The sequence below is a fragment of the Capsella rubella genome, unplaced genomic scaffold, assembly GCF_000375325.1.
Source record: "Capsella rubella cultivar Monte Gargano unplaced genomic scaffold, Caprub1_0 scaffold_6, whole genome shotgun sequence".
Classification (NCBI taxonomy): Eukaryota; Viridiplantae; Streptophyta; class Magnoliopsida; order Brassicales; family Brassicaceae; genus Capsella; species Capsella rubella.
Window position 1 is genome coordinate 7,841,347 of NW_006238918.1, and position 13,549 is coordinate 7,854,895.

A 13,549-nucleotide genomic window follows, 5' to 3' on the forward strand; every position below is an offset into this window, starting at 1 on the left:
TGGTCTTTGTCTTCTCATTCTCATCATTGACCAATAATCAAAAATAATACAATGCTCCTTATTTTCATTTCTTCTTGCAACACCAACATATATGTTGTTAATGTCGATACGATACGCCTAGCTAGCTAGTTTGGATATGATATGATCAAAACATTAGGGAAAAAGAGTAAATACAAGATACTCCAAAAACATTGTAATTCAAACCTTAAACACACAATAGGTTGACTATCTAAATCTCTATGCCAACAACATACTCAAGTAGATTAAATCCATATACAAACAAAGTTCTTGAGAAATGGGAGGAGAGCATTAATCAATCAGTAACATTTACTGAAGAGCTGAATCAATAAATTAAAGTACACCTAGACTGCACCAAATCCGAAACAACAACAAATGAAAGGTACGTAAGTTAAAAGTCTTGAGAGTTCATAAATTTTTACTCATAAAAATGCAGTGAGAGCAAGAGGCGCGAGCCAGAAAAATCTGAAGAGTTCATCATCTCAAGAATCTTGACAGAGAAACATGCAGATTAAAACAAAAGTATTTTAGGTTTTATGTAGTGAAATACAACTTTTCTACTGTTCATAACTCTTTGGCCTTTCTGAAAATGGCAGAGGTCATAGATTATAGAGACACATGCAAAACATTATTGCGACGTGACTTTGTTTAACTTATTTGGAAACGGATTTGATTTGGTATGGACTTTCACCTTTCAATGGCATGCGTCGACGTATCCGATTTACCAAAAAAAAAACTATATAGTTATAAACTTATATATACGTATATTTTGTTCTGAAATATAACTAGTAATTATGCACTTTCTTAAAACTACTATCATTTTAAGAGTTTTGACAAATTATTCTTTGGGATTTCAAAAAAGAAATGTTACTTTCCAGATTGAATTCCAAAAGTGCCAGTTTACCAAATTGATTATAATATAATCATTCATACCAAATCAATATACATATGTACCGATCTACGCATAGAAAATAAAATAAAATGTTCATGTAATAAATTTATTTTCATATTACAAACTCCCTCCCAACTAATTTCCTAACAATGACCCATTAGGGGTCTACATATAAATCATTCAACTTCCTTCCCATTTCCACATACACATATTCACATCATCATCTAATAACCAAATTGAAAAGAAAATAAAAAACATATAAGTTGGGAAAATTCAAATAAACCAAAAATAACCACACAATCTTCTTATGATCATTAACCTTAATCAATTAAGAAATCTCAAACATCAAAACAACTAATTAATATAACCATCATCAGTAGACTTGGCATAGTATTGATCTATCTCGGAGATACTCCTATTAATCAAATTCACCATCAAACCATGTTTCATGTACATTGTGAGTGCCAACTTCGGCTCCACCTTGTGACCATTCACCACCTTCATCTTGTACCGGTAAACTATTGCGGCTGCCGTGGCTTTCATCTGATAGTAGGCAAAATCTTTGCCTAGACAAAGGCGTGGACCACCGTTAAAGGCCGTGAATTTATATGCTGACTCACTCATGAACCGTCCGTCTCTTAGCCACCTCTCTGGCCTAAACTCACGACAGTCTTTTCCCCAAATAGCTTCCATCCGACCCATTGCGTAAATCGCGTATATAACTTTTTCTCCCTTCTTCAACATTGTTCCATCAGGAAATACGTCGTCTTCTTGAACCTGAATAATAAATCTCAGCAACAGTACTATAGTAACCCTCATCGCGCGAGGTGATTGGTTTAATAGCATAGAAAATTTAATATGAATGAGTTCGTCGTCAGGTTCCATTGGGAAACAACAAAACATTACATTCTTGTGTGCTACCAAGAAGTCAAAAGTATTAGTTAGGTGTTCTCCCAAGAACTTTCATTTTTGGTGACTGATTAGGTAACCTATAATAGAAAAAAAAAAATGGGAATTTAACTATTTAAGTTTTTTTTTTATTCTCCTCAAAAGTGTTTTTTAGTTCGTATAATTTTTTTGTAAAAATACTCTTTTAACGAGAAAAAAACTACTTGCTGTTTCCAAGGGTTTATCCTATAATTATGATAATCTTAAAAAGATCTAGTATGATATATAATCAGCAAGTAGTTGCTTCTAAATTGGGGGGAAAAGGTTTCTTGGAATACAAATAATAAAAAACAGAGCACATTTAGTTAAATATTATTACCTCTTTGTGATCAACGGGAACTGAAGGATATAATCTGAGAGCTTCAGACAAAGCAGCTTGTAGATAATCCATCTTCTTAATCTCTTCTGGTCTAAAGACAGGTTCATAGTCTATCTTCTCTGCTGCATTTCCATGGTCATCTCTCTGCCTCATAATCTTACACAATTCCAACATGATCTTCTCTTCCACCTCTGGATTCTTCTCTAGCAACCAGAAGAACCAGCTTAGAGCCACCGAAGAAGTATCTCTCCCAGCAAGTATGAAGTTCACACAGATATCACGAAGAAACTTGTCTGAAAAACTCTCTCCCTTCTCATCTCTCAAACCCATGAACACCGTTAAGAGATCAGATCTCTTTGTGGTTTCACCCTCAAGAGACAGTTCTTTCTTCCGTGTCCTGATAACTTCATCAGCGAAGTCATCCACACCCTTTATTGATTCCTTAAGCTTCTTCTCTGTTCCTAAATTAAGATACCTCATGAACTTCCACACGCAAGTAGGCATGACGAATCTGGCAACCGCAGCTTCAGTCGCGTCCTCAAACGCTTTCGCAAAGGGTATTACAGGTTGATCAGGACCGAGACATCCTGGATCGACTCCAAAGGCAATCATACATACGTTATCGAACGTTAGCCTTAACAAGACGTCTTGCAGATCGATAGGAGACAAACTCTTAACCGAAGTCTCAAGAACAGGTAAGAGCCTCTCATGAACAAGCTCAAACAGAGATTGAGTGGTTAACTGTCTGAATTTGGCTGAATGAAACTCGATGCTCGCTGTTTTCCTTTGCCTTTGCCAAGTCTCGTCATCCGCGTTGAATATACCGTCTCCTAAGAGGTCTCGGAGGTTGTCTCGAAAGTAAGAACCTTTAGGGAAGACAGAGAAACGGTTCTTGAGGAGATGCTCAACGTTTCTTGGGTCGCAGGTAATAGTACTGTTGAGGCTGCTGAACCAGGGACCTCTGAATTGGAAAGTTCCGTTCTGAAGACAGAGAACATCTGATAACCATTCGTATATGTTTCCTCTGAGACCAAAAGCTAGAGAAGGAAGCATCCCGAGAAACGGCCACACAGGAAGACCTTGGTATTTCTTCTGACGCAAGGAATGTATTACAACAAAGACGAAAAGAGCAATAAGGAGCTCAAGAACCTGAACATCTCTCAAGAGAAACAGCCTCCGTGAAACCAGAGGGTCACCGGAGGAAGAAGAAGAAAAGAAAACGTCACTGAATGTGAAGTTGTAAGAAGAATTGAAACTCATTATTGTGACAAAAGAGAAGAGAAAAGAGTGAATCTAAGAAATGAAGAATCAGCAGAGGATTCAAGAGAGATTAATAATAATGGAATCCGTTAGTTAGCTAGTGGGTGAAGAATGTTGCATGAGTTTCTTGTGGGTGACAAGAAAAAAAAAAAAACTTTGGGTCTCAGGAGAAATTGGTTTGATTTGGTGAGCAGACAAAAACTGTGAACTTTATATTCTCAAGTTGCTGGCTCTTGAGTCTCGTGTATATAGGATTATGTTACTTTTCTTTCACTATAAGTAGGGGTTTTTTTTTTGGGGAATTTCAAAGGTCGAATCTTTTTGGGCTGGGAGGGTTTACATACATTAAACAATAGGGTTAAGAACTTTGAGATTGTGTGTTTTGACCAAAATCGTGAAATATAGTTTGGGAAAGGAGATGAGAGGGTTGTTGGCGATGGGTAACCTAAGTTAATAATACTTATTATGTCTCTCCATTCTATATATTTAGCTTTTTTTTTTGCTTCCGTCCACGTTTTGCTTTTTAATGAATTGTATATTCCCAATAAACCAAAAAAAAAAACGTAATTACTATCTAGAAAATAATAATTTTGCGTAAGTCATCTTATCATTATTTTGAAATTTTTTATGATGGGATAATTAGACTAAATTTGAGTTATATAATTAGGTAAAACGAATTGGAGGTTTTGTTTTCTTACATGCAAAATATTAAGAGGCTTTGTTTTCTTATGTGTCGCTAGAAATATTTTACTTAGCAAATATTTTTTTTGACATCGTTACAAATTTTTCACCTTTTTTTTAAAAGAAACGGGTTCAAGAATGCAACAATAAGGAGAACCACTTCTTCTCAGCAATTTTGATATATTTTAATCATAGTAAAGGATAATCAAATATCTCTTAGTTAAATTTTATACAAATTTAATCACACGAAAAATATAATCAAAAATCTCAAATTTATTTCGAAAACACATTTTATCCCATAGGGAGTAATAGAATGAAAATATTCATATGTTGGCCCCTTACAACATGCACAGTGTTTAAACAGGCCCTAAAAGCGCACTTTTTTGGCCCATTATCAAGAAATAGGCCCAACCATGGTGATTGAGGCATGGAGGGTGTGCTACGGAGTAACTAGATGCAGTCTTCTTCAATTCATCAATGGAGGTCTTTGATTCGACCCCAAGCTCTTGCGATTCCTGATGCTCTTCAGTACTTTCTTGCAATCCTTGTGATATAGACAGTGGAGAATCGTTTTCCAAGGGAAGAAAAACAAAAATGGCGTCTCTTTTCAACAAATTTCAGCAGGTTATTGATCATGAACTCTTGCTTCTGTGTGTGTTTGACCTTGTCGAATATTTCCTTTGATTTCTTAAAACTGGGTACGGAGAAAGTTTAAGTTTTTCTTCAGATTTTGTCTTTTCGATTCGCACCATTTTGTTGGAAGGAAAATAAAATTAGCAGAGATGAAATTAGGTTGAAGTAGAATCGTAAAGTTTTAGTTTTTTTTTTTAAGTGTTAAAATGTCTTATGGAGTAGTTACTCATTTGATCAGTTTTGAGGATTCGCTGGATCATTGTATAGAACTTAGGATTTGCAGGGTTTTTAGTAAGAGTTTAGGCAGTGCTGATTGAGATTTTGTATTTTCCAGGCTGTTGGAGTTCTTGCCAAGAGTACCACATTTGCTAAGAATCCAAGGCAACTGCAATTTGAAGCTGACGTTAACAAACTGTTTATGTATACAAGGTTGGTTATTTGTCTCTAACGGGTCAAAGTCTGATTCTTATTTGGATTTGTGTATCATTATCCCACTGCTTTCATTTCATCACAGTCTGTAATTTGTGTTTAGCTATAATCGGTTGGGAAGAGAAGCTGAGGAGACGGATGCAGAAGAGATCATTGAGATGGCTGGTAAAGCCACTTTGGCTGAGCAACAGAAGCAAGTTCAAGAGAATATTCACTACCAAGTTGAAAACTTCTGCTCTTTGATGGATGGAATCCTTCTTCCTGATGTTAGCAAGAACGATTCGGGCTCACAATCGACAAACCCTCCTCCACGTAGAAGCGGTCTTACTTTCGCCATTGGTAATAAAAATGTTTTTCCAGATGCAGATAAGCCTCGTAAGTGTTATACTTTATTTGAGTCGATTTGGGAACTTCAACATTTTCTTTAATCTTAATTTTGATTCTCACTGATTCTTCTTCAGCACAGCTGTTCCCGAGACAAAGCCTTTGAAACTCAATGAGGTCTCACAGAGATTAATGGATCAAATGGGATACACACTCGAGATCAAACCGTCTGTAATACCTCACAAAGACGCTGGTCAAGGTTGTTTCATCAAAGGTGAAGCAGACGTTGGAACCGTCTTAGCCTTTTACCCTGGAGTAATTTACTCTCCCGCTTTCTATAGGTACATTCCTGGATACCCGAAGGTTGATGCACAGAACTCGTATCTCATTACAAGGTACGATGGGACAGTAATAAACGCTCAGCCTTGGGGTCTTGGGGGAGAATCTAGGGAAGTATGGAACGGGTCCTATACACCTAGGGTCATAACAAACTCAAAAACCTCAGAAAACGGATCAGACAGGTTATGGAAAGCGTTGAGCAAGCCTCTTGTAGGTTCGGGTAACGCAAAAGATGTTCTTGAGAGGAGAAATCCGTTGGCTTTTGGTCACTTAGCTAACCACCCGGCAAAAGAGATGACGCCAAATGTTATGATATGTCCTTATGACTTCCCCTTGATGGCGAAAGATCTGCGACCTTACATACCGAATATATCTTTTGGGGATTCTGGAGAAGTAAAGATGAAGAGATTAGGAAGCTTCTGGTTTAAGACGGGGAGTAAAAACGGGTTAGAAGCTCCGGTTCTAAAGACACTGGTTTTGGTGGCAACGAGGGCATTGTCTAATGAAGAACTATTGCTGAATTACAGGCTGAGCAACTCTAAGAGACGACCAGATTGGTATACTCCGGTTAACGAGGAGGAGGATCGGAGAAGATGGAGCTAAACTTCTCCAGTCCTCTTTTTTATGTTTTCTTCAAACCTGGAAGGCTCTGTTTCTTCAAACCATGATCTTCCTCTGTTTTCTTTGGACTAGCAATGCGACGTCGTCTCGCTGAGTATTTCACTATTTTGGTTTATTTATTTACCGAAGACTCTTTCCAAGGGTTTCACGGACATCACCAAGCTTTGAGTTTCAATAGTAATTGAAATGCTTTCACCGGGGAATAATAATACTCTGCACTAAGAGAGAACCACACAATTATGTGATAATTTGGATAGGGAAACAGTATTAAGCCTATGCAATTATTAGAGTTGGAACGATGTGGATGGTTTCGATCAAGTTTGTTTTGTTATTGAATTAACAATCACATCGTTGTTCCTAAATGTCACAAGTGTTTACTTATCTCCCACTAGACAAATCTACATCGACGATTATGTATCCACGACAAAAAAAATAAAAATAAAAATCTACTTGCATACGTTACTAGAATTCTACATTTGATTTGAAGAGTAAAATGATTTTAAAAGTATGTATTAATGTATATACCTAAATTCTAACGATTATGCATGTTCTTCAACCAGTGAGCTAGCTATAGCAACTCCGAGTTAATTTATTTGTCTTCTCTTTACAATAGCTCAAGTTAAAGAAGATGTCTTGTTTGTTAGTTGTTAAGATCAAAATTATAGAGTAAAAAAAAAAAAATAGTAGCAAAAACAAAACACTTTCACATACACATAAATGCCTCGTGACTTGTTAAGGTATGAGTAACATACTAACATGTAGAGGTAAGATACACACACTTGTATAAATGACGTATATAAACAGAAACTGAATCTTTATATATTACGCAACCAAAGTCGTAACATTCTGTTTTTTTTGTTAGATGACAGGTACTATTTACTTTGCACATACTACATCACACTTCACACATCATTATATAACTATATAAAAAATGTTATGTACAAGAAGATCGTTCGTTGCTAATTTCAAGGGGGAGAGATCGAGCGATCGAGGAACATGAGAGAGGAGAAGAAGTAAAACAGTGTTTGGTCAAATCTATCTCTCTTAAGAAAAAAGAAAAAAAAAACAATCTTATGAACCGTCACAATCGTTAGCTTCTCCTCTGCTTTTTATTTGGATCCTTCTATTCCAATCCATTGACCAATCACTTCATTATCTCTCTAGTTTTTTTTTTATATTACCTTATCTTTTTGTGTTTATTATATCAATCATCAAAATTTCTTTATACTCAGAAACGATAGTTTTTGGATACATATGTAACAAGTTGCGTCTGTCTTATACGTATTTTCCCTATAAAGAGAATTTGCCCATACAAACGGAAACTCAATTTCTAACAAACCTTTCTATTTTTATCAGAAAAAAAAAAGAAATTCATATACCATTCTTAAATAATTTCTTGCTTTCTTCACATTCGATATAAGTTATACGTCTTAGTCTTATGAAAATGGTTACTCAAGTCTCATCACATGAAATTATCAAAAAATTCCAAATAGAAAGGCATATTAAAGATGGTCTCACAAGTTGCGTGTGTAGTAGATATTTTCAACCTCTAGTGTTAGTGTAAAACAAAAAGAGAAATGCATATAAATAAGGGAAAATTCAGAATTTTAACAAACCTTTCTTATATATAGGGGATAAAAACAGAGAGTACATATTTATGTTTTAATAAAAAAAAGAAAGAAAGAATTAAAAAAAATCTTCTTACTTTTCCAAGATTTTGATTTTTTCTCATGTGTCTTATCTTATGAATATGGTTACCACCCAGTGAGACTACAGAGTGTTCTTATCTGTCTCTCAAGTTCATTCTCTCTCTCTCTCTCTCTTTCTTTCTTTCTCTAACACATTATATAAAGCTTACACAGTCGTTTCACAATTTCCACAATAATAATAATAACAATAATGGGATCTCATAGTGTTGTGTTCTCTGTTCTTGTCCTATTTCTTGTGTCCTTTCTTCTTGGTTCATCGTCAGCAGAAAAGCTGTGCAGCGACAACGACGGCGACAGTGGTTGTTTCCGGTCTAGGGTTTTGGCGGCACAACGAGCTGATCGTGTCAAGGACCTCCCGGGACAGCCTCCGGTGAAATTCCGGCAATACGCCGGTTATGTGACGGTTAATGAAACACATGGGAGAGCATTGTTCTATTGGTTCTTTGAAGCTACTCAAAATCCAAGCAAAAAGCCTCTCCTTCTTTGGCTCAATGGAGGTAACTACTTAACTATTGAAAAGATTAAAACCCATACACATAAAAAGTAAGGTGTATCATGCTTCGTGTGCATTTCATCTACTTAGATACGGTGTAAACTCCTTTATTTTCGAATTTTAGTTTTGAGTTTAGAAACTTTCATAAGTTTTTTTTTTTTTTGTGAGAACGAGTTTTGTGGACCAAAGTACCAAACTCTCCCGTAAAATAGGATGTTAACTCAGCTTTTTAATTTACTACATTGTTGTTTATGAAAGTTAAACTTATACATCCATGTCTCCATGATACGATCAGTAATAAATAGCATGAGGATATTATTAGACTACTAGAGTTATAAAGAGACAATACATATGTACATGACTACATGAGTGTGTATGTATATTAATAATGTAAACTATATGTAACGTGGATTAAAATAACCCAATGTATTTAGTAAGTCCTTTGTATGCATGGAGACAAAAAAAAAAAAGGTGACTGAGGAGAATATTAGGTGAACCTTCCCTAATAGTAAAAGAGAGATGTTATCTCATTTGGCACCATGTCAAAATCATTGAAACGTATGTGGTTACTGGTTAGTAGTTATCACCATCATTACTGGTTGTGTAATTGGTTAAACTTCAATTCATTTTGGAAGCTTGTAATGATTCCACATGCTTGTTACTTGTTTTTACATGATCCTATATTTTGCTAGGTAGCCTTTTTCTGGTTAGACTCGTTTGCTATTATATATATTCGTAATAATACCATTTCGTTCTATAGTTTAATAAAAAAAAAGAAGGGAGCAATTTACTTTGTAATGATTTTCTTACTTCATCCGTCACTACAATTTCAACGTTTCATCATGCTCTGTTTTTCTATGTTTTGGTTTTCTTACACATACATTATTAAAACAAAATACTTTAGCTAAATTGGGATGAAAACGTCACTAAACATATACTACATTATATTAAGACTTTTTGTTTAGCGTATATAACATGCTTGAACATATAATATTCTGGTGAAAGAATGCAAAGTAATTAGTAATTACATGTGTATGTACACTATCTATAATATAGAAATATTCATAGAAGTTGAATTCATATATATGCATGTGATGAATTCATGGATAAAAAAACGAAGTTATGACGACGTTATATAGTATCTCTACCATATATTTAGGCTTTTATATAGGCTCCCGTGGGCTCTCTCATGCGACCCCTTTACTTTAATATTAAGGCAAAGTAATTTATATTGACACAAAAGTTATATGCATCTATATATTATTATTCACCTATCAAAGAAAAGTCAATTCCATGAAACTTAGAAACGGTCCATTCCATATAAGTCATTATTATTAGTTCCACAAACATTACACATGGTCCATGCACGTATGGCACGCCCTAAAAGTGTTCTCGAGTTTGTTTTTATTTGTGTGTGGTTTCTTGATAAAAGCAAGTTTATCAATTATAAGCAACAAACCTCCCTTAAATTAAATGGACCCTATATATATGCAATTATAGTGTAACATACATATATAGATCGAGCTAGCGAATGGAGTAGGGCCTAAGTTTAATTTGGTGGTTGCGAATAATACAAAATATATAATGTATAGTAAAAATATGATTTGAGATGTAATGGTGAAAAAATTTACAAAAAATATAGGACCGGGGTGTTCATCAGTCGGATTTGGAGCATCAGAAGAGCTTGGACCATTCTTCCCTCAAAACTCGAGTGAGCCTAATCTCAAGCTAAATCCATACAGCTGGAACAAAGGTATCAATCCATAAGGACCAAAACTATCTCAATATTCAAAATTTATTTCTTTTGGCATTACTAATGCTTTTGATGTACAATAATATGTAGCGGCCAATTTGTTGTTCTTGGAATCGCCGGTTGGAGTTGGATTCTCCTACACTAACACAAGCCGTGATATAAGTCAACTCGGCGACACCGTCACAGGTTCAACTATATAATAATGATTTGATGACTACTAATTAAGTACTACTATTAATTAGTTTTGTTTGTAAGTATATTAATAAAGATTGTGTATGGTTAACCAGCGAGTGACTCGTACAACTTCCTCGTCAACTGGTTCAAGAGATTCCCTCAGTACAAGTCACACGACTTTTACATCGCCGGAGAAAGCTACGCCGGTAAATTAACTATTTAAAACATTATACAACGTTGTTTCCACATACTGTATGTGATTATTACAAAACCAAAAAAGAACATTGATCAATATGTGTTTGCATGGAATTAACTAGGGCATTACGTTCCTCAACTCTCGGAGCTCATCTACAATAAAAACAAGATTGCGCCCAAGAAAGATTACATAAATCTTAAGGGTTTAATGGTCAGTGATTATCTTAAACCAATAAATAATTAAGTAGTAGATGGCCTAGAGGCATTATTAATTACTCTTATAAGTTGAGGAGCTGATCATGATGAATTTGACAATTGTATATACAGATAGGAAACGCGTTGTTGGACGATGAAACGGATCAGAAGGGGATGATAGATTATGCGTATGATCACGCTGTAATATCAGATGCATTGTACGAGAAAGTGAATCAACATTGCGATTTCAAACAAGAACATGTGTCCAAGGAATGCAATGGGGCTTTAGATGAGTATTTTGATGTGTACAAAATCCTTGACATGTACAGTCTCTACTCTCCCAAGTGTGTCCCAACCTCCAAGAACTCTTCTACTTCTCGTTCTGTCGCGGGAAACCGCCCCCTACCCGCCTTCCGGAATGTCTTCAGGCCCCGTCTCATCTCTCACAATGTAAATGATTTCATCTTTTTCACTTAGAAATTTTTTTGTTATTTCGTAACGGGATTGGACTAACCGGTTATATAATTGATTTTATACAGGAGGGATGGAAGAGGATGGCGGCAGGGTATGACCCATGTTTATCGCAGTATACAGAAAAGTATATGAACAGGAGAGATGTTCAGGAGGCACTTCACGCTAATGTCACCAACATCTCTTACCCTTGGACTCATTGCAGGTATATATTGTTACCATGTTCAATCTGGTCTCCTTTGCTTGTTATAAGATTAAGCTAGGCACATATACTTTTGGTTTGCATTTAAATCGTCCATTTAGAAAAATATGTTAAGAGCTACATATATCAATACTACTCTTACTATCATAGTTTAACCAAAAAGAGTGATATATCATTGATAAACCATTTTCGAACCTAAACCAATTAATGCATATGGTTGACTATATATGTGCAGCGAGGCTATCTCATTCTGGACTGACGCTCCCGCTTCTATGCTTCCTACCTTAAGAACACTTGTTTCGGCAGGATTACGCGTATGGGTTTTCAGGTATACACACACCTAGCTACCTACGCTTTGGCACTTTTTTAATGTAAGAATTGAGCTTGATAACCGATAACCGGTTTAAATTGTTTGGTTAAAAAAGTGGGGATACAGACGGACGAATCCCCGTGACCGCAACAAGATACACATTAAAGAAGCTTGGTCTTAAGGTTGTTCAAGACTGGACACCTTGGTACACCAAACTACAGGTTTGGCTCCAAATTACAAAACTTATAATCTCTTCCGAGCAAGTGTGTGTCATTTTTGAACTCTAGTAATAATCTTTTTTTGTCACTTCCACTTGCCATTAGGTTGGAGGATGGACGGTGGAGTACGATGGGTTAACGTTTGTGACGATAAGAGGAGCGGGACACCAAGTTCCAACATTCAAACCTAGAGAAGCTCTTCAGCTCGTTCATCATTTTCTAGGCAATAAGAAACTTCCTACTTTTCCCTTTTGATAATTTTTTTCTCTACCCCCACAGATTTGATTATCTCTATATAATTCTTAAGGAGAAAAACAAAAATAATAAACAGATTTGAGCAAAAAGAAGCCATTAGAATTGTATATATGGCTTTATCGCAATTTTACATTTTTTTCTAGTGAATTACCATGTGATGATTCTTACATTATAGTCATCTAAAAAAATTATTAGAGAAGCTTTTTACCAAAAAAATTATTAGAGAAGCTACTTTAAATATAAGGTGGAAAAATTGTATTAAGTATTAAACTACACAAAACACAAACAGAACTATTGTTATGAAGAGCATCACGAGACTACACTGGACTAAAGCAATGCGGACCAAAAGTACACAAACAGAACAATATGTACTAAGTAACAAAAGGTGTAGTAATCATTTAGCAAGTACTGAGTGTAGTAGACAGACCTCGTCGGAGTGTATCGCAGTCTACGAGATAAGCGAAGCCATAAGCGAGATTCATCAGCGTAGCCTCGTGAAGCTCTTCATTAACCGTAGCAGTCGCGTCGGTGGAGAAAAAAACCCTATATCCCTTAATGAACGCGTCACGAGCCGTCGTCTCACAGCAAAGGTTCGTCATCACTCCAATTACTATCACTTCCTTCACCCCTATCTTCTCCAGCTTTTCCTGTAGCCGCGTGTTCTGAAACGCGCTGTACGTGTTCTTCTCCACGATCTCGTCTGGTCCGATGACGTGGCGGTGTATCTCCGGGATGATCTCCGAATCAGTGGTTCCGTCGAGGATTAGATCGCCGTTCCACCATTCTTCGAGCATGCCGTGGTCGTTCTGGGACTTGTGGTTTTGGCGTGAGAAGAAGACGGGGATGGAAGCTCGTCGGCAGAGGTCGATGGTGGTGATAGCTTCGTTGAGGATGGGTTTGGCCATGGAGGAGAAGTGATTCTGCATGTCGATGACGAGAAGAGCTGCGTTTTGTGGATCTGGAACTCGCTTTCGTGTCTCGTACTTTCTTGATGATGACGACGCCATTTTTTTGGCGGTGAAGACAAGATTAGGATGAAGCGTCTTTGATCGGTGGAGATATATTTAGAAACGAAATATATAATGGGCTAGGCCCATTTATGATGTTCTT

The 13,549-nt window shown here is 36.2% G+C and overlaps 4 protein-coding genes across 4 annotated transcripts; 2 read left to right on the forward strand and 2 right to left on the reverse strand.

Moving 5' to 3' along the window:
- Positions 1–990: 990 nt before the first annotated feature.
- On the reverse strand, positions 991–3,656 carry LOC17884623 (cytochrome P450 86B1). The gene is made up of 2 exons (XM_006286735.2): positions 2,178–3,656; positions 991–1,687 (listed from the first exon to the last, which is right to left on the reverse strand). Exons 1-2 carry the CDS (start codon positions 3,435–3,437, stop codon positions 1,265–1,267), a joined length of 1,683 nt encoding a protein of 560 aa, XP_006286797.1. The 5' UTR covers positions 3,438–3,656; the 3' UTR covers positions 991–1,264.
- Positions 3,657–4,588: 932 nt separating this feature from the next.
- On the forward strand, positions 4,589–6,826 carry LOC17881392. Its single transcript, XM_006287827.2, has 4 exons — positions 4,589–4,742; positions 5,086–5,180; positions 5,284–5,555; positions 5,647–6,826. The coding sequence occupies exons 1-4, from the start codon at positions 4,713–4,715 to the stop codon at positions 6,444–6,446; spliced, it is 1,197 nt and encodes a 398-aa protein (XP_006287889.1). The 5' UTR covers positions 4,589–4,712; the 3' UTR covers positions 6,447–6,826.
- Positions 6,827–8,190: 1,364 nt separating this feature from the next.
- LOC17883055 (serine carboxypeptidase-like 34) lies at positions 8,191–12,608 on the forward strand. Its single transcript, XM_023780799.1, has 10 exons — positions 8,191–8,670; positions 10,309–10,419; positions 10,510–10,605; positions 10,707–10,799; positions 10,911–10,999; positions 11,116–11,433; positions 11,523–11,659; positions 11,892–11,984; positions 12,082–12,187; positions 12,290–12,608. The coding sequence occupies exons 1-10, from the start codon at positions 8,364–8,366 to the stop codon at positions 12,437–12,439; spliced, it is 1,500 nt and encodes a 499-aa protein (XP_023636567.1). The 5' UTR covers positions 8,191–8,363; the 3' UTR covers positions 12,440–12,608.
- A 71-nt stretch (positions 12,609–12,679) lies between these two features.
- Positions 12,680–13,491, reverse strand: LOC111830056 (nicotinamidase 2-like). Its single transcript, XM_023780800.1, has one exon. It carries the CDS (start codon positions 13,444–13,446, stop codon positions 12,838–12,840), a length of 609 nt encoding a protein of 202 aa, XP_023636568.1. The 5' UTR covers positions 13,447–13,491; the 3' UTR covers positions 12,680–12,837.
- Between the last annotated feature and the right edge of the window lie 58 nt (positions 13,492–13,549).

Coding starts and splice junctions, on each gene's coding strand:
- LOC17884623 (XM_006286735.2), bottom strand. CDS start 3,437: ATGAGTTTCAATTCTTCTTACAACTTCACATTCAGTGACGTTTTCTTT. Junction 1,688..2,177: donor TTCCCGTTGATCACAAAGAG/GTAATAATATTT, acceptor TTTATTATTCAG/GTTCAAGAAGACGACGTATT.
- LOC17881392 (XM_006287827.2), top strand. CDS start 4,713: ATGGCGTCTCTTTTCAACAAATTTCAGCAG. Junction 5,181..5,283: donor AAACTGTTTATGTATACAAG/GTTGGTTATTTG, acceptor ATTTGTGTTTAG/CTATAATCGGTTGGGAAGAG. Junction 5,556..5,646: donor TCCAGATGCAGATAAGCCTC/GTAAGTGTTATA, acceptor TCTTCAGCACAG/CTGTTCCCGAGACAAAGCCT.
- LOC17883055 (XM_023780799.1), top strand. CDS start 8,364: ATGGGATCTCATAGTGTTGTGTTCTCTGTTCTTGTCCTATTTCTTGTG. Junction 11,000..11,115: donor TAAATCTTAAGGGTTTAATG/GTCAGTGATTAT, acceptor TTGTATATACAG/ATAGGAAACGCGTTGTTGGA. Junction 11,660..11,891: donor TACCCTTGGACTCATTGCAG/GTATATATTGTT, acceptor ATATATGTGCAG/CGAGGCTATCTCATTCTGGA.
- LOC111830056 (XM_023780800.1), bottom strand. CDS start 13,446: ATGGCGTCGTCATCATCAAGAAAGTACGAGACACGAAAGCGAGTTCCA.